At 45.2% G+C, this 22,189-nt stretch overlaps 1 protein-coding gene across 1 annotated transcript in view; it reads left to right on the forward strand.

Annotated features, from left to right (window-relative positions):
• ATXN7 (ataxin 7) overlaps positions 1-22,189 on the forward strand; it is a 182,939-nt gene that overhangs the window by 35,890 nt on the left and 124,860 nt on the right. Inside the window, exons 4-5 of the mRNA XM_073592174.1 lie at positions 6,729-6,917; positions 10,886-10,948. Of these exons, the coding sequence (XP_073448275.1) occupies positions 6,729-6,917; positions 10,886-10,948 (252 nt within the window). The remainder of the gene's footprint in view (positions 1-6,728; positions 6,918-10,885; positions 10,949-22,189) is intronic.

A 22,189-nucleotide genomic window follows, 5' to 3' on the forward strand; every position in this document is an offset into this window, starting at 1 on the left:
GTAGGGGTAGAAGGTAAAGTAGATGATGGGGATGGTTTAGTGAAGATATAGTAGATGAGGTGTATAGTGTAGGGATAGAAGGTAAAGTAGATGATGGGGATGGTATAGTGAAGATATAGTAGATGAGGTGTATAGTGTAGGGATAGAAGGTAAAGTAGATGATGGGGATGGTGTAGTGAAGATATAGTAGATGAGGTGTATAGCGTAGGGGTAGAAGGTAAAGTAGATGATGGGGATGGTGTAGTGAAGATATAGTAGATGAGGTGTATAGCGTAGGGGTAGAAGGTAAAGTAGATGATGGGGATGGTGTAGTGAAGATATAGTAGATGAGGTGTATAGTGTATGGATAGAAGGTAAAGTAGATGACGGGATGGTTTAGTGAAGATATAGTAGATGAGGTGTATAGTGTATGGATAGAAGGTAAAGTAGATGATGGGGATGGTGTAGTGAAGATATAGTAGATGAGGTGTATAGTGTAGGGATAGAAGGTAAAGTAGATGATGGGGATGGTGTAGTGAAGATATAGTAGATGAGGTGTATAGCGTAGGGGTAGAAGGTAAAGTAGATGATGGGGATGGTGTAGTGAAGATATAGTAGATGAGGTGTATAGTGTATGGATAGAAGGTAAAGTAGATGACGGGATGGTTTAGTGAAGATATAGTAGATGAGGTGTATAGTGTATGGATAGAAGGTAAAGTAGATGATGGGGATGGTGTAGTGAAGATATAGTAGATGAGGTGTATAGCGTAGGGGTAGAAGGTAAAGTAGATGATGGGGATGGTGTAGTGAAGATATAGTAGATGAGGTGTATAGTGTATGGATAGAAGGTAAAGTAGATGACGGGATGGTTTAGTGAAGATATAGTAGATGAGGTGTATAGTGTATGGATAGAAGGTAAAGTAGATGATGGGGATGGTGTAGTGAAGATATAGTAGATGAGGTGTATAGTGTATGGATAGAAGGTAAAGTAGATGATGGGGATGGTGTAGTGAAGATATAGTAGATGAGGTGTATAGTGTATGGATAGAAGGTAAAGTAGATGACGGGATGGTTTAGTGAAGATATAGTAGATGAGGTGTATAGTGTATGGATAGAAGGTAAAGTAGATGATGGGGATGGTGTAGTGAAGATATAGTAGATGAGGTGTATAGCGTAGGGATAGAAGGTAAAGTAGATGATGGGGATGGTGTAGTGAAGATATAGTAGATGAGGTGTATAGTGTAGGGGTAGAAGTTAAAGTAGATGACGGGGATGGTGTAGTGAAGATATAGTAGATGAGGTGTATAGCGTAGGGATAGAAGGTAAAGTAGATGACGGGGATGGTGTAGTGAAGATATAGTAGATGAGGTGTATAGCGTAGGGGTAGAAGGTAAAGTAGATGACGGGGATGGTTTAGTGAAGATATAGTAGATGAGGTGTATAGCGTAGGGATAGAAGGTAAAGTAGATGATGGGGATGGTGTAGTGAAGATATAGTAGATGAGGTGTATAGCGTAGGGGTAGAAGGTAAAGTAGATGACGGGGATGGTGTAGTGAAGATATAGTAGATGAGGTGTATAGTGTAGGGATAGAAGGTAAAGTAGATGACGGGGATGGTGTAGTGAAGATATAGTAGATGAGGTGTATAGTGTAGGGATAGAAGGTAAAGTAGATGATGGGGATGGTGTAGTGAAGATATAGTAGATGAGGTGTATAGTGTAGGGGTAGAAGGTAAAGTAGATGACGGGGATGGTGTAGTGAAGATATAGTAGATGAGGTGTATAGTGTAGGGATAGAAGGTAAAGTAGATGATGGGGATGGTTTAGTGAAGATATAGTAGATGAGGTGTATAGTGTAGGGATAGAAGGTAAAGTAGATGACGGGGATGGTTTAGTGAAGATATAGTAGATGAGGTGTATAGCGTAGGGGTAGAAGGTAAAGTAGATGACGGGGATGGTGTAGTGACAAATGTGTAGTGAATGTATAGAATATAGATGACATGTATGGTGTAAACAGGGTAAAATAGATGATGTGTATGGTATATCGACGAGTGTGTAGTTTTATATAAGAGCCTGATTCTCAAATACTATGAAATGGCCACAATGTGGGAACTAATTCATAATGGTGATGTCCTCAAATCACTGTGCACCCTACCCACTAAGGTCTAATCTATAACATTGATTTCAATATCTTTTCTAAAATGTTACAAATCCCCACAAAAGTAATAGAGGGGTAATCTAGAGGGGTTTGGCTGCTCTTGAGGGCCCCAAGGGATTCCCTTAATTTGCATTTCCTCTCATTTCCTGTTTTGGCTATGGGACAGGAAGTGATGGGAAATCTCCCCAATAGAACACAGATGGGGGAAAAATGTTTTGCCTATAGTTCTACTTTAGTCAGGAAATTAGGTCCTGCTAGATCACTTCAGGTCGGCCCCTTTTGCAGGTATCACTTTATTATAAATAAGTGTATATAGTGTTTAAAATCCAGTAAGGCTTGATTCACACCTATGCATTTTTAGTGCTTTTTGCATTTTGCACTACAGCCCATTTAACATGGTTTCCCATGGAACACGTTCTCCAGAGAAAATCTGAAAAATGCATTAAAAATTCATAGTTGTGAATCAAGCCCAATACTGTCTCACCCTGCTCTGCACATGCTCAGTTGCTCTCTATTTTTTGGGAACTGACAAGTTTGTAGAGGCCGATCTGCTGATAGCCTTAAAGGGCGTTTAAACCCTCCTATCCTTTACAGCCAAGGAAGCTGCTTCGGTTTGATCTGTAACTGCCATGATGCTGCACATGTGATCAGTTATGACATTATCCATTTCATGGTTTGACAGTTTGCCTGAGGACAAAAGCAAATGTGACAGTTATCATTCAAGGCATTCCAGGAATGTAACTTTTTTTTTTAAACCATTTAAATCGCTGGGTTTAGTTCATGATTTGCTGCTGCTCAGGGGCTTTGGGTTTCAGCAAAATGGTAGCCTCCTGCAAGAAGAAACAGCAGCAATGCTGGAAGCAATTTACAGCATGCACTAATTTTGGTAGCATCATTTTTAATGTGGAATGTATGTTCCTTGCTAAAGGACATTATTTTTTATCAGGTTGTTATCAGTAACGTTTCGCTTTAAATTAAAATGATTGTAAAGTCTTGTTTGTTCTTTAAAAAAAAAAAAAAACATGTTCTACTTACCTCCTCTGTGCAGTTGGTTTTGCAAAGAGCAGCCCCAATCCTCCTCTTCTCAGGCCCCTCCCATCGAGTGCCCCCACAGTCAGTAGCTTCCTATGGGGGCACTGGAGCCAAGTCACAGCTCCGTGTTTGTCCATTCAGACACAGAGCCCCGCCCTTCCACCCTCTCTCCCCTGACTAGCTGACTGAATTTGATTGCCAATGGCGCTGATGCTATGTCTTAGCCAATCAGGAGGAGTGTCCAGGACGGCTTAGACGTTGGTGGACATCGCTGGAAAGAGATGGGGCTCAGGTAAGTAATTGGGGGGGCGGCTACACACAGGTGTTTTTGTTTTTTTTTGTTTTTTTTTTAATGCAGTCTATTCTAAAACCTGTATAGTAGTAGATGTTGTGGTGACATGTGTGAGCTGTCAGCTTGTCTCATGTATGTAGTGTAGTAGTGGATGATGTTGTGGTGTATAATAGTAGTAGTAGATGGTATGTGTAGTAGATGGTGGATGTTGTGGAGACGTGTGAGTGGCTGTCAGCTGGTCCTGTGGATGTTGTGGTATATAGTAGTAGATGGTGGGTGTTGTAGTATATGGATGTTCTGTATAGTGTAGTACAGGGATATGCAATTAGCGGATCTCCAGCTGTTGCAGAACTACAAGTTCCATGAGGCATAGCAAGACTCTGACAGCCACAGGCATGACACCCAGAGGCATTATGGGAGTTGTAGTTTTGCAACAGCTGGAGGTCCACTAATTGCAGATCCCTGGTGTAGTAGATATTGTGGCCGGTGTGGTGACGTGTGGGTGCTGTCAGCTGGTCCTGTGTATGTAGTGTAGTAGTGGATGATGTTGTGGTGTGTAGTAACGGATGGTAGGTGTTGTGGCTGATGAGGTGACATGTGTGTGATCTGTCAGCTGGTCCTGTGTATGTGATGTAGTAGTATAGGTGATGTGTAGTAGATGGTAGGTGTTGTTGTATAGTGGATGTTGTGGGTTTAGTAGTGGATGATAGATGTTGCAGTAGATAGTAGGTGTAGTAGTATAGTGGATATAGTTGTAGTATAGGTGATGTATAGTAGTAGATGATGGGTGTAGTATAGGTGATGTATATTAGTAGATGATGGGTGTAGTATAGGTGATGTATAGTAGTAGATGATGGGTGTAGTATAGGTGATGTATAGTAGTAGATGATAGGTGTAGTAGTATAGTGTATGGGGCACGTAGTTGTAGTGGATGGTGGGTGTAGTTGTAGTATAGGTGATGTATAGTGGATGTATAGTAGTAGATGATAGGTGTAGTAGTATAGTGGTTGGTGGGTGTAGTTGTAGTACAGGTGATGTAAAGTAGTGGATGGTGGGTGTAGTTGTAGTATAGCTGATGTATGATAGGTGATGTATAGTAGATGATGGGTGTAGTTGTAGTATAGATGATGTATAGTAGTAGATGATAGGTGTAGTAGTATAGTGGGTGTAGTTGTAGTATAGATGATGTATAGTAGTAGATGATAGGTGTAGTAGTATAGTGGTTGGTGGGTGTAGTTGTAGTATGGGTGTAGAATAGGTGATGTATAGTGGGTGTAGTTGTAGTATAGATGATGTATAGTAGTAGATGATAGGTGTAGTAGTATAGTGGTTGGTGGGTGTAGTTGTAGTATGGGTGTAGAATAGGTGATGTATAGTAGTAGATGGTGGGTGTAATTGTAGTATAGGTGATGTATAGTAGACGGTGGGTGTAGTTGTAGTATAGGTGAAGTATGGTGGGTGTAGTATAGGTGATGTATAGTAGTAGATGTTAGGTGTAGTAGTATAGGTGATGTATAGTAGTGGATGGTGGGTGTAGTTATAGTAAAGTGGATGTAGATGTATAGTAGTGTGGATGTTGTGATGACATTTGTGTGTGATGTATAGTAGTGGATGTTAGGTGTAGTAGTATAGTGGATGGTGGGTGTAGTATAGTAGTGTGGATGTTGTGATGACATGTGTGTGATGTATAGTGGATGTAGTTGTGATGTATAGTAGTAGATGATATGGTGGTTGTAGTATAGTGTGATGTATAGTAGTGTGGATGTTGTGATGACATGTGTGTGATGTATAGCAGTGGATGGTGGGTGTAGTATAGGTGATGTATAGTAGTGTGGATGTTAGGTGTAGTAGTATAGTGGATGTTAGGTGTAGTAGTATAGTGGATGGTGGATGTATAGTAGTGTGGATGTTAGGTGTAGTAGTATAGTGGATGTATAGTAGTGAGGATGTTAGGTGTAGTAGTATAGTGGATGTAGAAGTATAGTAGTGTGGATGTTAGGTGTAGTATAGGTGATGTATAGTAGTGTGGATGTTAGGTGTAGTAGTATAGTGGATGGTGGATGTATAGTAGTGTGGATGTTAGGTGTAGTATAGGTGATGTATAGTAGTGTGGATGTTAGGTGTAGTAGTATAGTGGATGGTGGATGTATAGTAGTGTGGATGTTAGGGGTAGTAGTATAGTGGATGGTGGGTGTAGTAGTATAGGTGATGTGTAGTAGTGTGGATGTTGTGATGACGTGTGTGTGTGATGTATAGTAGTGGATGTTAGGGGTAGTAGTATAGGTGATGTATAGTGGTGTGATGTATAGTAGTGTGGATGTTGTGATGACATGTGTGTGTGTATAGTAGTGGATGTTAGGGTTAGTAGTATAGTGGATGTATAGTAGTGGATGGTGGATGTAGTTGTGATGTATAGTAGTGTGGATGTTGGGTGTAGTAGTGTAGTGTGGATGTTGTGATGACATGTGTGTGATGTTAGGGGTAGTAGTATAGTGTGATGACATGTGTGTGTGTGATGTATAGTAGTGTGGATGTTAGGGGTAGTAGTATAGTGTGATGTATAGTGTTGTGATGACATGTGTGTGATGTATAGTAGTGGATGTTAGGGGTAGTAGTATAGGTGATGTATAGTAGTGTGGATGTTAGGGGTAGTAGTATAGTGTGATGTATAGTGTTGTGATGACATGTGTGTGATGTATAGTAATGTGGATGTTAGGTGCAGTAGTAGTGTGGATGTAGTTGTGATGTATAGTAGTGTGGATGTTGTGATGACATGTGTGTGATGTATAGTGGATGTAGTTGTGATGTATAGTAGTATAGTGTTGTGATGACATGTGTGTGTGTGTATATGTGATCTATCAGCTGGTCCCGTGTTAGGCTCCTCCTCCTCGCCCGTGGCCCCTCCCCCGGTGTGTGCGGGAAGTTCCTGTCGGGGAGGGGCGGGGGTTGGGAGGGACGAGCCGGGTGAAGGAAGACCTGTAATTCCGCTCTGGCCTCCGGGATCCCCGGCAGGGTCATACGGGGGAGATTGGGGGTCGTGATGACGCGCTGTGGCCCCCTGGGGGCCCCGAGCCTCACCTAACCCCCGGAATCGAGCGGTAAGCTGGTGCCGGCGGGGGGAGGGGCGGTGTGTATACACGTGTTTAACCCCTTTGTTGCCGGGGGGGGGGGGGAGAGAAGAGGGCGGAGCCGGGCTGGGGGCACGCTGTGTCCGGGGGTTACCTCCTCCCCTCCCCCCCTCTGATCACTTTTCTCCTTATACATTGTAGCGGAAAGAATGTCGGAGCGGCCCGAGGATGACGTCAGAGCGGAGCAGCGCAGAGTGGGGGCCCGGCAACGGCGGCAACAGCAGCACCACCCGGGGGACGGAGCCACGGGGGCCCAACCCAGTCCGGGGGCCATGCAGGGACAACCCTGGACCAACTGGCTGGAGGCGACCAGACTGCACGGGGCAGACGGTGAGTGAGAGACCGGAAATGGCCCCACAGGGGGGGTCACCTGTCCCCGGAAATGGATGAGGGGTCACCTGTCCTCAGTAATGTCCCTGCAAATGTATGGGAGGGGGTCACCAGCCCCTAGAAATGTAGGGAGGGGGTGTCACCTGTCCCTGAAAATATTAGGGTCACCTGTCCCCAAAATGTATTGGAGGTTCACCTGTCTCTGGAAATCTCTGGCTGTCACGGCTCCCTGGTTTGTCCCTAGGAATGTATATGAGTCCCCAGTTGTGGGGATATGGTCCTGGATATAGTTCAGACTGTCCAGTGATCATGCTGGGGTGGGTGATGGTAAATGTCAGGAAGTCACTGCAGTGCCTGAATGTCCCTGGAAATCCTGAGCACCGCTCCCCAATGCACTGTGTTTTGGAGCACAGTCCCAGCTTGTGGGCTATGTCCCTGGAAATGTATGACGGATCTCCTGTATAGAGGTCGACCGATATATCGGCCGGCCGATATATCGGCCGATATTTGGCGTTATTTACTTAATCGGCATCGGCCGATTGTGCTGATAAAAAAGGCCGATTGTAACTTCAGCCGTGATTTGCAAATGACTTCTGTAATAGAAGTTAATGCAAGTTGCCTTAAGTTATCTGTGAAGTTTTCTTCTCTCCTCCTCTGGGCAGCCTGCCAAGTCTGATAAGAAGATACATTTGTATCTTTCAGGTTCTTTTTATCAATAGACTGAACTCCGTGGAGAAGTTTTCAGTTTAACCATTTAAAGACTAAATCTTTTCTGACACTTGTTGCTTACAAGTAAAAATCCTGTATTTTCTGCTAGAAAATCACTTAGAACCCCCAAACATTATATATATTTTTTTAGCAGAGACCCTAGGGAATAAAATGGTGGTTGTTGCAATATTTTATGTCACACGGTATTTGCGCAGCGGTCTTTCAAACGCAATTTAAAAAAAAAAAATACAGTAATGAATTAAAAAAAAAACCTAAGCAGTAAAGTAAGCCCATTTTTTTTCGTCCAAAAGTTTTTATTACCTGTTTTTGTGTATTTAATATTTAAGATAGTTTTTTTTTTTTTTTTTTTTTTCGTTTTCTAAATTATACATACAAGTGAACTGATTGGAGGTTTGTTTTGTTTAATGTTTAAATGAAAAAAAATTTCTGTATTACTTAAGGTTGCTTTCACACTGGAGCGGGCATGCGTTGATGGTAAAACGCTGCTAGTTTTAGCGGCGCTTTACCGTCATTTTAGAGGCGCTATTCGGCTGCTAGCGGGGCGCTTATAACCCAGCTAGCGGCCGAGGAAGGGGTTAAATGCGCCCCTGAAGCGCCGCTGCCAAAACGCTTTGCAGGCGCTTCGGCAGCGGTGCACATTCATTTCAATGGGCAGGAGTGGTGGAGGAGCGGTATTGCACCGCTCCAAAGATGCCGTTTGCAGGACTTTTTTTTACATCCTGCCAGCGCATCGCCTCAGTGTGACAGCACTCGGGATATCACACTGAGACTGCAGGGGAGCCATTTTACAGGCACTTTACAGGCGCTATTTTTAGCCCAAAAGCACCTGAAAAACGCCCCAATGTGAAAGGGGTCTAACTGTTAGATTTTATGAGATGAAGGGAAAAAAGAAAAAAAAAAATCGGCCAAATATATCGGCCCAAAAAAATCGGCATCACATATCGGCCATCGGCCACCGCGATTTCTAAATATCGGCATCGGCATCGGCCAGAGAAAAACCCATATCGGTCGACCTCTACTCCTGTATGTGATGATCAGTCTGATCTCCGGTCATAGAAAGGGGGAAGTTCCTGGTTAGGCCTCCTTCTCCCCCCCCCCCACCCTCTTTAGGAATGGCACTTTTTTTTGGGGGGGGTGTTCCTGGTTCTGACAGGCAGCTTCTCACCGTTCTCCTTCCATCCTCCCTGCTATATTCTGAGACGGGTCCCAGAAGACTGCAGGACCATTCACAATGCCCAGCGGGCACCCATCTGTCACAGGTGGGTGCCCATAGTTAAGATGGTGGCACCGGGGGCCAAAGACAGGTGGTGAAAACAGCTCGGGTGAGGACAGCGCTGGATCCTGGGACAGGTAAGTGTCTGTTTATTAAATCAGCAGCTACAGTTAATAAACACAAATATAAGTGGAGCTCCTCTTTATGTCCGCACTCATCTCCATCTTCTCTCTGCAGGGCTTCTGAGACAGATCAGATCGATTTGCTGAGCAGGTGCTGACCAATCAGAATCGATCTGGTCCATCCCAGAAGCTCTGGACAGAAAAGAGGGAGATGAGCGGGGATTTCAAATCCCTGCTGGACCAGCTGCATGGCCACTGACAGCTCAACTACGGAGGTAAGTACAGCAGGAGGTGGGGAGGGTGTACAATGTTGGTTCACCTTTTTCATTGTTTTCTGTAAAGGTGAACTGTCGCTTTAAGGCCCCGTTCACATTAGACCATTTGGAATCGTGGGCAGAATCGCCGATATTCTAAATCTCAGCAAGATACACATTTTAGGTGCCATTATTAATAGTTCCCAATCACAGTGCAAGACTACAAAACACACATTTAGAAAATCGCGCTAAGCTTGTCACCCAAAAAAGAGAAGGAGCTTCTTTTGGGCGACAAACACCCGTAAGGCAGCCCATTGAAGTGAAGGGGGCTCTCTTATGTGTGACATGTAGAAATGTGTAGATGGCACTTTGAAAATCACAAGCTGGAACTCTCATTCTCCCATTGTGATGTCTGAATGGGGCCTGGAGCTGACCTCTGGGATTGTTGAGATAATCTTGCAATGGGGCCCTTGTGCACTGCAAGGGTTAAATGCTTGTTACGTGTCGGGGTTGAGGATTAAGGTGTAATACCGTCTTTACTCCTCGCTCCTCTTCTCTCCGCTGCTCTGGGGATGGGTGGTCCTCACTGTTCTCAGGTACAATACAAGACTCAGTCCTGCATTGTACATAGTAATGTCATTGCCCAACCAGAGCTTCTTGGAGAAGCGGTCACACAGAGTCAGCTGGAGCAACTACTAAGAGACGTACTGCACTTATTCCTCCTAATGAGCATTTAATCCTTGCAGTTTTGGGAAAGTCTGTTGAAAGCAGTAGCTTGTGCAGTGGTCCAGCTCTAGGCCATGTCAGATTGTCCTTGAGGCAACTGCAGGTCACGTGATGTCACGTCTTCTTCAGGATCAGGTAACTCCGGGTCATGTGATCTCACGTCTTTTTCATGATCAGGCACCTGTGGGTCATGTGTTCTTACATGGCTTCTTCAGGATCAGACACCTGCGGGTCATGAGATCTCACATGGCTTCTTCGGGATCAGGCAACTGCAGGTCATGAGATCTCACATGGCTTCTTCAGGATCAGGTAACTCCGGGTCATGTGATCTCACATCTTTTTCATGATCAGGCACCTGTGGGTCATGTGTTCTCGCATGGCTTCTTCAGGATCAGGTAACTGCAGGTCATGTGATCTCACATAGCTTCCTCAGGATCAGACACCTGCGGGTCATGAGATCTCACATGGCTTCTTCAGGATCAGGCAACTGCAGGTCATGAGATCTCACATGGCTTCTTCAGGATCAGGCAACTGCGGGTCATGAGATCTCACATGGCTTCTTCAGGATCAGGTAACTGCAGGTCATGGGATCTTACATGTCTTCATCAGGATTGTGTGACCCAGATCTAGAGTACTGCAGAAATTTCAGTTTCCAGCCTATAGGTACGACTTTACAGTTCAGGCTCCCTCGTGTTCTTCTAACCCCCCCCAATGGTTCAGCAGTTTTTTGAAGTAGACCCAAACAGAACCACATGACTGAGTTCAGTAATGACATGACTTGGGTATGAATAGGTGTTATGGCAGGCTGGCACTGAAGACTTCTTTAGCTCTGTGTACTATAATGGGTGTTTGTCTGTCTAGTAAATTGCTGGTGTCCTGATTGCGAGCCAGCCACAATACTAATATCTATCTGATCTCTTTCAGAACTGGATGAAGCTTTAAAGGAGATCGATAAGAAACGAGAAGCCATGAGACTCAGCAAGGAGGGTAAGTGGTTGCTGTTTTCTGCCACCAAATCTGAACTCCTGGTTCATTGTACATCCAGCAGAAGCTGGCAAGGGATTGCTGTAAATGGCCTCTGGTTATTGGTATCTTTATCCAAACCTTTTCTCTTTAGTTTTTTTTAAGAGTATTGATTGTTTTTTTTGGGGGGGGGGACTTGTCCTGATTTCCTGGACTTTTCAGGAAGTGGGAGAACAACTCCAAAGTTGGGGCGAATCCCCTCTTAGACATGTCGCTGGTACAGGTGCTGCCATTGGAATGTTTGTTGTATACTCTTGTTCTGGTGACAATCATATAATGGATTATCCTTCTCTTCCCGTCTAATTGACATTGGTCATCAGAACAGACAGATGGGGGGTGGGGGAATCTCCCCACAAGGACACAAATGAAGGGGATCATCTTTTAATGTCCTGGGTTACCTTATCCCACCTACCTGTACTTATCAGACTCAGTTCTTATGGGGTTCTGCACACTTGTGCTTATGGCACGTTGCAGTGGGTGCGTTGTGCTTGGCATACTGCACCTGTCACACTTGGCAGTGCAGGTGAGGTGAAGATCATATCTTCCATAAACGCAAAGCTGTATTGTAAAAAGGAAGATGGTGCAAGCAGAGTTCCACTCCTTCAGTATGCATCAGATGCAAGCTCCAATCATAACAGATCTTTTGTTTCTGTAGCATCGTTTTTAAATTGAATGACATGCTGGCTTCCTTTATAAACAGGAAGAGGTGTGCAGAAAGTCAGGTCAGAACTAAGGAATTGAAGCGGTTGTATCAGATGGACAGCCAGGCAGCTGACATTTTTAGGCCCCATGCACACAGACATACGAAATTTTCGCATTACAGGAGCTTGCTGCCAGCAAGATACAGTTCATTCTGCTTATAGTATGCTGTTCACATGTGGGTCCTAAGCAACGACATACTGGTGTTGATTTGATAAGACTGGAGAGGGCAAAATCTGGTGCAGCCTTACATGGTAGCCAATCAGCTTCTAACTTCAAGTTTTTCAATGAGGCTTTGACAATAAGCCCCTCGTTCACATTGACTTTGAATCTGTGTGACTTCATCTGAAATCGCACAGTTTCAAAGCTGCATGTCAGTGTGACTTGGAAAACATCTGTACAGCTTCAGGCACAGATGTCTATGCAAGTCACACCCAAAATCTGCAAAAGTAGTGCAGGTACTACTTTTTAAAACCTATGCGGCACCACAAAGTTAGTGTTGCATCGATTTGAATAGTGTGATTGCCTGCAATAAGGTGCGACTTGTCATGCAATTTGACTTGTCAAATTGCATGACAAGTCGCTCCAATGTGAACGAGGGCTAAAACCTGGTAGCTGATTGTTTTCCATGTAGAGCTGCACCAAATTTTGCACTCCCCAGTTTTAGTAAATCAGCCCCATAGGGTCCATTTACACTGTACGCATGTAGTCACTAACACACTCACGTTTAAATATGTACAGTTGTAGAATACAGTCGAAATCGGACTGTAACAGATTTTTCTAATTGGCTAAAGGCTGCAGACCAGTGTGCATGGGTCAATAGAATACAATGTTGCTGCTTTCAGATCCGTATAAATTACCGGAGTGAATTCAGGAACCTGTATGCTCATGTGCATGAGGCCCTTAAGAGGCATTTGCAGCCTAATTGGCCATAGAAAAATGTCCTTTAACCTCCCTGGCGGTATGATTATTTCGGATTTTAGGTGCTGAAAGCGGTACAATTATTTTGCATGGAAATTTGGCGTTTTATATTGTAGGTCTGTAAATCTTAACAATAACACACTTAAATCTGTCCAAACCAGAGTCTAGTAGATATCCCGGGTATGATAAAGTTTGAAACACAAAAACATAAATTATAATAGAATAAAAATAAATAATAAAAAAAATAAAAATAAATAGTAATAAAATAAATTTGCCCACAATTCACTATCGCTCAATTCTGCAAGTGTTCTAATTTACTATCGCTGTTTTCTAGCTGGTCTAAAGCCACTTTTGACGTAAAGGGACACTTTTTGGTTGCTATGGACAATCTCCAGTTTCCAGGCAGAAAGAACAGTGTATATCATGTAAAACTGCATGCAGGGCATGGGCCAGAGCACTGGGGACAAAAGGGATGTGAAATCATTTCATACAGTACTGTAATCTGTAAGATTACAGAACTGTATGTGTTATGATTTTTACTTTTTTTTTAATTTGCCGCCAGGCTCCGCCCCCGTGCGTCGCAACGCTCACAGGGAACGGGGCCTGGCAAGGAGAGGCTTCGGAGGAGGACGGAGCCCTCGGACACTGCGGTGGACATCGCAGGAACCCGGGGACAAGGTAAGTAAGGAGGCACCAGGATCCTGACCGCCAGGGAGGTTAATGACCACGGTCATTATTGAATCACCAATCTGGTGTGTAGAGTTGATTTTGTAAATTGGACATCCCAGAGACCAGAGAGGGAGGGACCTTGAGGAAGAGAAGAAAAAAAAACAAATCTACTGCAGGGAGATCTCACACTTGTCTCTCAGTTATTTGAAGATTTAACCCTACTAGTGCCCTCTAACAACCGACATGTCAGTTTTGTGGCAGGTTTACCCTCGAAACCTCCCTATGGGGACAAGTTATAAACAGCTGTGATTTCACCTATCCAGAAATTGCAGAACATTGCTGGAAATGTTCCATACTGCGCAGGCTTATTAGGGTTTGTGTGTACATGATAAACCAGGAGTGTGGTGTTTGTAATGTCCTGCCGCATATTGCTCTGCATCATACCGCAAAGAAGGAGAGTATGCAGGCGCTGGTACATGGCCTGTGTTAAGTTCATGTAGTGGGAAGAGGCTGCTTTCCTTCTCTAGGACTCCCAACAAATCTCCTCTTCTTTTTTATAAATACAGCAGGTGCAGACATACTATAGTGCAGGGGTCTCCAAGATTTCTAAAGAAAGGGCCAGTATATTGTCCTCCGGACTGTGGTCAGCGGGAGTGGAAATATTCCTGGCATCAGTGGGAGTAAACATCGCCACATTTGGTATTAGGGGGAGGAATTATCCCGCATCATTGGGAAGAATGGTGTCAGGGGGAGGAATGGTGCTGCATTGTTGGTGTCAGGGGGAGGAATGGTGCCGCATTGTTGGTGTCAGTGGGAGGAATGGTGCCGCATTGTTGGCGTCAGTGGGAGGAATGGTGCCGCATTGTTGGCTTCAGTGGGAGGAATGGTGCCGCATTGTTGGCGTCAGTGGGAGGAATGGTGCCCCATTGTTGGCGTCAGTGGGAGGAATGGTGCCCCATTGTTGGCGTCAGTGGGAGGAATGGTGCCCCATTGTTGGCGTCAGTGGGAGGAATGGTGCCCCATTGTTGGCGTCAGTGGGAGGAATGGTGCCCCATTGTTGGCGTCAGTGGGAGGAATGGTGCCCCATTGTTGGCGTCAGTGGGAGGAATGGTGCCCCATTGTTGGCGTCAGTGGGAGGAATGGTGCCCCATTGTTGGCGTCAGTGGGAGGAATGGTGCCCCATTGTTGGCGTCAGTGGGAGGAATGGTGCCCCATTGTTGGCGTCAGTGGGGGAAATGGTGCCGCATTGTTGGTGTCAGTGGGAGGATGGTGCCGCATTGTTGGTGTCAGTGGGAGGATGGTGCCGCATTGTTGGTGCCAGTGGGAGGAATGGTGCCGCATTGTTGGTGTCAGTGGGGGAAATGGTGCCGCATTTTTGGTGTCAGTGGGGGAAATGGTGCCCCATTTTTGGTGTCAGTGGGGGAAATGGTGCCCCATATTTGGTGTCAGTGGGGGAAATGGTGCCCCATCATTAATGTCAATTGGCAGCATTGTGTCTCCTATCAGTGGGAGGAATAGTGCCCCAAAGGCTGGATGAAGGCAAGCAAAGGGCTGCAATATGTTGACCACTATCCGTTTACACCCAACTGCCATCCAATCCGCTAGACGGAAGGGGAAAGGATCCCCATCCATCTGTTTTGATCGGATTGCATGCAAGCGGATGTAAACACACGTCTGTTTACACCCGCCACTCCATAAAGGAGACTGGAGGATTGGATTGGGTTTTATTTGGGAAAAAAGACAGGCGGACCCGATCAGACCACTAGTGTGAAAGGAGCCTAAGGCACATGGTGCTTTATAGAGTTCATAAACAAGCAGGTATTGCTTTCAGTACTGGTACATAAACCGCAAACCTTTGTAACTTTCAAGCAGCAGTATTGAAGAGATACAAAGTGCACTGTTCATACTGGTAGCGCCGGTTCACATTAGAAGCGGCACGACTTGCAGGTCGCCTCACCGAGGCGACCTGCACACGACTGCCGCGGCGACTTGCAAGACGACTTCTGTATAGAAGTCTATGCAAGTCGCCCCCAAAGTAGTACAGGAACCTTTCTTCTAAGTCGGAGCGACTTGCGTCGCTCCGATTAGAACGGTTCCATTGTACAGAACGGGAGGCGACGTCAGGCGGCTAGGTCGCCTGACAAGTCGCCCCCGTGTGAACCGGCTCGTATACTGCAGCATTCAGATGAATTGTAGCCATTAGGACATGCAGGTCTGGATTTACTCCCTTTGCCGCCCCAAGGCCGGGTCATTCAATGCCTCTATACACACACACACACCACCATTCTCGTCTTTTATCGATGACTGCTACAATAGATCGATTAAAAACATATCTCCACACACGAGAACACTGAAAATAACCGGCTTTAATTGTACAGACTGAAAATACTCTGTAATGCAGAAAATGCCTTTTAAAGATTATAGCGGTAAGAAACTCCCTACAATTTTTTAGTTCTAACTTTTCTTTTGGCAAACTCATTGATAATATCTTCATAGGACAAAGTATTTAAAAGTTCTGACTCAATGGCAAGTAAAGCTAAACTGTTCAGTCTTTCTTGACCCAAAGATGATCGTAAATGGTTCTTTACTCGTTTCAGACATGAAAAAGATCGTTCTGCTGAACAGTTAGTAACAAGAGTGCAAAGATAAATACGCATTGCTATATCAATATTGGGGTAAATAACCTGCAATTTTTCTGCTTTGAATGTTTTGTAGAGCTCTGAAATTGAAGCTTTACCTTTATTAATATTTTTCAAGTAAGAACAAAGACAGACATTCATCAGGAAGTGACGTTTCCAAATCATCAGGATAGCTGTTACATAGGTTGGAAGCCTGAGATTGTATATCACTGGTTGCTAGTGTAGTAAGCTTTTGTAGACGCTATAACTTTTGCGCAAACCAATCAATAAACCTTTATTGCGATTTGTTTTTTTTTTTTTTACCAAAAATATGTAGACGAATACGTATCGGCCTAAACTGAGGAAAAAAATAGTTTTTTTTATATTTTTTTGGGGGATATTTATTATAGCAAAAAGTAAAAAATAATGCTTTTTTTTTTTTTTTTTTTTCAAAATTGTCGCGCTATTTTTGTTTATAGCGCAAAAAATAAAAACCGCAGAGGTGATCAAATACAATCAAAAGAAAGCTCTATTTGTGGGAAAAAAAGGACGTCAATTTTGTCTGGGAGCCATGTCGCACGACCGCACAATTGTCAGTTAAAGCGACGCAGTGTGCTCTGGTCTTTGGCCAGCAAAATGGTCCTGGGCTTAAGTAGTTAATAATTGAACAAGAATTTGCCAGCAAGTTGCTGTATCACTATCATGAATGATATTTGCTGCCACATGAACAAACACTAACCTGGTCATTTGTCTGGCGTAGTGGTGGCTCAAATCGCGCGGCCCTCGTGGGCGGGAGGAGACTTAGGAGGAGAACTGGACTGGAGAACTCAGGCTGCTGGCAATGTGCTCCCCTGTAGCGGCTGCGGGACTCGGGAGTAGTCGGCGGCCCCTGGACTCACTGGAACTGACTGGGCAGTGGGCACAGGCTGGATCCTGGTGACTCGTCGCTCTGGTGTGCCTGGCTGGTCTCTCTCTCTGCTGCTGGCCGGTGGTGGGGAAGGAGAGAGCATGGTGGGTGGACTCGTCTCTGAGTCGGAGGTGCGCTGCTCAGCCATAGGGTGCACTGCCCACGTGTCAGCCGATGTCATTGGTTGCTAGACGCGGGGCGGCCCTAGCCTAGCAGCCAGTTCTGCTGCAGATAAGTGTAACTATATCAGAGTGGCCGAGGCGGACCTTTTTTTTTTTTTTTTTTTTTTCTTTTCATTCTGGGACACTGTATTGTCACGGAATGAAGGTGCCCGGGACAAAGATCATAATTAAGGGGCAATCCGGGAAGTCGCCGCAGGAGCGGCGCCGCCCCTGCACCACTGCAGCCCCGAGGCCTGGCCTCGGTGGCTTTGTGGGAAATCCGGCCCTGAAGACATGTTGCTGTGACATTTCTCTCACTGTCACAAAAGCACCACAATTCTGAATACTTCTTTTTTTGTAGACTCATCAAGTTCTGATGAAAGAAGCAGAGTTTGGCCCCCAAAATGTGTTGGCTTTTATACACAATCTGTTTTGAAGTGAAAAAAAAAAAGATTATTTCATTTTTTGGGCTCGAATGTTGGTGTGATGCCTCACTTCTGTATTTATTTAGTTATATCCATCACATCTCAAGGTGATTGAGGAAATCTTTCGGCATGCAGAAGCTGCCAGCTTAATATTCTCCATATTTACACCACAAAATAATACAAAATTTTAATTGAACCAAACTTGGGCTTCAATGCCATTAAAGAGGAAATAAACCGCAGGGTTAATATTTTTTTTTCCTTAACTGCCCAGTAAAGCCATAATGTGCTAGTATGCATCACATACTTGCACATTATGTGAAACTTACCTGCAAACAAAGCCCTCCACCGATGCATTGTTACTGCTGGAGGCCGAATCCATCGTCACCCGTCTTCCTTCCGAATCCGTAGACTCCAGCATTGTGACTAGCCGGAGCCGCGTGACGTCACTCCTGTGCATGCGCGGGAGCCACCGGTTGGTTACAGCACAGGGCTCTGAAGGAGCGGCATTGGGTGGCCGTTCCTTCAGATTGCATGAGCCAATCATGTCGTTGGCTGCATATACAGTAAATATCTCCCAAACAGCCCACGATTAGGAGATATTTACAGTACCTATAGGTACAATTCATCTATGGGAGTCTACAACCACTTTAAAGCGGAGTTCCACCCAAAAGTGGAACTTCCGCTTTAAGTACTCCTCGCCCCCTGACATGCCACAATTGGCATGTCATTTTTTTTTTTGAGGGGGGAGGGGGGCTGGGTACCTGGTTTGGAGTGGGACTTCCTGTCCCACTTCCTCCTCCCGACTTCTGGATTCCTAGGTGGCCCCTCCCTCCCGGCAATGTTCTGGGACATGTCACAGGTCCCAGAGCATTGCCTGGCCATTGACGGAGCGCGGCTTGTGCATGCGCAGTGTGCGTCTGGCTGTGAAGCCGCAGACTGTCACAGCCGGGTGCCCACATCACAATGTCAGTGCCGTGAAGAGGAGGGGGAGAGAACGGAGGCTTTGGGCAGTCGCATCGCTGGACCGTGGGACAGGTGAGTGTCTGTTTATTAAAAGTCAGCAGCTATACTTTTTGTAGCTGCTGACTTTTTTAATAAACTCAAAAACCAGTGGAACTCCGCTTTAATCCACTATTTGAAATTGGTTTCTTAATGGGACCCAATGTGTGTATTGTGGGATCTTCACATCACCCAGTACTGTATAGTTTGTCATCCTGCCAAGGTGCAGATGTGCCTAAAGGCAGTGTTCCCTAACCATTGCGATCAACTCCCTTTGGTGCTTCTGCCATTGTTCTCTTTGCAGGTGCTTGGTACCAGTCTAAATGTACTGCAAGCATTAAGAGGGAACTATGGCCAACGTTTTTTTGGCCATATTTGGGTTACAGGTGTGCACTTACTTTTGCACTCCTGTGACCCAAAATTAGCCAACAGCAGGCTAAAGTCCATTGTCAGCTGACGTCACAAAGCAAGGATCCCGACCATAATGTCAGGAATTGCCCACATGACTGATTAGCAGCCTGCTCCCTTTCCCTACATGGCCAGGCAAAGCGGGGAGTGGTGACTGCAGTCACCACTTCCTGCTCAGAGCGGACCCAAGAACTGAGCGATCATTGGTCATGTGATCGCTCTGCTCTCTGTCTTGGAGCTGGTGGAAGACAGCTGCAACCATGGAGTTGAGTATGCAAATTTTGTTTTTGTCAAACTCCAAACTTCTCTTTTTAAGTCAATCAGCATTGACTTAATTTATGCAAAAAATTTCATAAGGAAAATGTACAGCCTGCCATTTTTTACATCCTCCTGAAAATGCTAGCTACCTGGCTGTCTTTGGCATCAGTACTTTGCGTCACTGACCTGTGAGAAGTATGCAGATCAGTCAGAGTGAAATAAGTGATTATAAAGGCAGAAGTTTTTTGTTTTTTTTATCTTAATGCAGTATATGTATTAAGATAAAAAAACCTTCTGTGTGCCGCAGCCCCCCTAATACTTACCTGAGCCCCATCTCTGTCCAGCGATGTTGTAGAATTGTCTTGGCTGCCCAGGACTCCCCTCCTCATTGGCTAAGACAACAGCGCGGCACCATTGGCTCCCGCTGCTGTCAATCAAGGTCAGTCAACCAATGAGAAGAGAAAGGGGATGGGGTCAGGCCACAGCTCCATGTCTGAATGGACACATGGAGCTGTGGCTCGGCTCTGGTGCCCCCATAGCAAGCTGCTTACTGTGGGGGCCCTCAATAGGAGGGAGGGGCCAGGAGAGCCGAAGAGGGACCCGAGAAGAGGAGGACCTGGGCTGCTCTGTGCAAATCCACTGCACATGGCAGGTAAGTATGACATGTTTGTTATTTTTTGCTAAAAAAAAAAAAAAAAAGACTTTTAAAATCACTTTAAGTCTCGACCAGCATATGTTTTTCTGGATCATTGATTCAAGAGGGTCAATATGACAGCTTGGAATGAAGCTGAAGTAAACAATGGAGCCCAATGAATCTTCTGTACACAGTGTGCGTATTCGTTTACATCTGCGTGATATCTTGCAGCTTGACTTATTGTTGGTTTCACACCTTCTGGTTGCATTTTCAGTATCGAGTCTCAAACTTTCTCCAGCTTTGTCTGCTTCCACAAGGTTTCAGAATGGTTCTTTTTTTTTTTTTTTTTAAAGGAAACCTGAGAAAAATACGAAGGGTTCCGGTGCTGAACCCCTTATGATAGTATAGTTGCCTGGCTGTCACAAGGTTCAGTACTTCCTGAGTCAATGACCTGCAGCAGATACACAGCCAGTCAAATTGAAATGTCTGACCTGCATATTGGCTTAGATTGTAATTTCCCTTTAACTAAATTACCCCAACACGTGATACCACAGCTTTGGCTCCCCTGTGTCAGTGAGTTGCAGCTGCAGGGGAGAGGAGGTAGCGCCAAATTCAGTTGGGCAATGTGAGCGTATGGGTGATGTCACAGCTCCCAGAATTCCCAGCTGTTGTCAGGTGTTTCCTCCTTTTTTCCTGCAGCTGCCGCTCACTGCCACAGGGGATCAAATGACTGAAGAGGACGAAAAAAGGTAAGTATACAGATATTTCCTGACCTGCCAGGCTGTGTGCTCGGATAAGGGTCTGGTATGGATTTTGGGGGTGACCCCCACACCGTTTTTCGGCATGGGGGTTCCCCTTAAAATCCATGCCAGATCGAAGGGCGAGGGGGAACCCATGCCATGTTGTGTTGTTGTGCTTTTTTTTTTTTTTTTTTAAGACGGCAATCCGACTTTAGTGATATTCAATGGGCTGAAGTAGCATCAAAGTCGGACCAAAGTAGTGCAAGGAGCATTTTCAAAGTTGGACCAGATAAGACGGCTCCCATAGGGAATCTTTGATTTTCACATGTCATGCGACATGAGCTCCCAATGTCAGAGCATTTGTCGTACTAGTGTGAACCTGGCCTTACAGAGCAGTGGACTCAGCAGCGCACCCACATATGTGCCTCCGTAACACAAGGCTTGCTATGACAAGGCAGAACGCGGGGGGGGGGGGGACGACACTGCGCTGCACCTATGCTGTGGGGAAGCTGCAGTGGATCAGTGTGAAAAGGACCTAACTCCACCTAACACTTTTTAAGCAGTTTGTTGTTTCTGATTGTATTTTTGAACAGTAGATTAAGATAAATAGCTATGATTAAGCACCAGTACACGGTGTGAAACGCGTTAGCTGTTCGTCTCTGCCTTCATATTATTTGGACTGACTGTTGGATTTTACTTTACCAGTAAAGGTGTTGTATCTGTATCTGTGTGCAGGACTCCTTGCCTCGCAGATACATTTTAGTTTGGAATTAATTACCCTAACGTCTAAGGCTGTATTCACACACTTGGACATCAAAGTCTCATGACAAATCGCACACCATTCTTTTCAATGGCACACGTTCAAATCAGTGCGACTTAACAAAGGTGCCTGCACTACTTTGTTGCAACTTTGATCCTTAGAATGTAAAGTCGAATTAACCAAAAGTCACACTGGAAATCGTGTGACTTTGGAGACGCCCTAACATGAAAAGAGCCTTATAGATAGTTTGTATGCCTTAAAGGGGTTGTAAAGATTCAGTGTTTGTTATTTAAAAAAAAAAAAGTCATACTTGCCACCTCTGTGCAATTGGTTTTGCACAGAGTGGCCCCGATCCTCCTCCTCTTCTGGGGACCCTCAGTGGCGCTAGTAGCTCCTCCTCTTGAGTGCCCCTTCAGAGAAGCGCTCTCCTTCGGGACACCCGTGCGGGTGTGCTCCCAAGTCCTGCTTATGCATTTTTTAAAACAGAAAGCAGGACTCGGCCCCGGCGCCCGTGTCATTGGATTTGATTGACAGTAGTGGGAGCCAATGGCTGCGCTGCTAGCAATCCATCCAATCAGGAGCCAAGACACCAACTTTTGCTGGTGTGCTTGTCCCTGGCGTGAGAAAGAGAGGGTACAGGTAAGTAAAAGGGGGGGGGGCTGCAACATTACAGGAGGTTTTTCATCACAATGCATAGAATGTTTTGAGGTGAAAAACATTGAGGGTTTACAAACACCTTAAAGTGAAGCTCCGGTCTGTGGAATTCAAAAAAAAAGTTAAAAGTCTGCAGCTACAAATACTGTAGCTGCTAACCTTTAATTTAAGGACACTTACCAGTCTAGGGAACCCGCAATGTCCTCACCCGAGCCGATTCGTCAATCGCCTTCAAGTGCAGGCACCGGCATTGCAAGTAAGGGAAACCGGCAGTGAAGCCTTCACTTCACTGATGATCTTACCAGGAAGTGGGAGCGGGTAGCTGTCAAAACCAGGTACCCACTCCACCCCC

This window comes from Aquarana catesbeiana, linkage group LG07 (genome assembly GCF_042186555.1).
Source record: "Aquarana catesbeiana isolate 2022-GZ linkage group LG07, ASM4218655v1, whole genome shotgun sequence".
Taxonomy (NCBI): domain Eukaryota; kingdom Metazoa; phylum Chordata; class Amphibia; order Anura; family Ranidae; genus Aquarana; species Aquarana catesbeiana.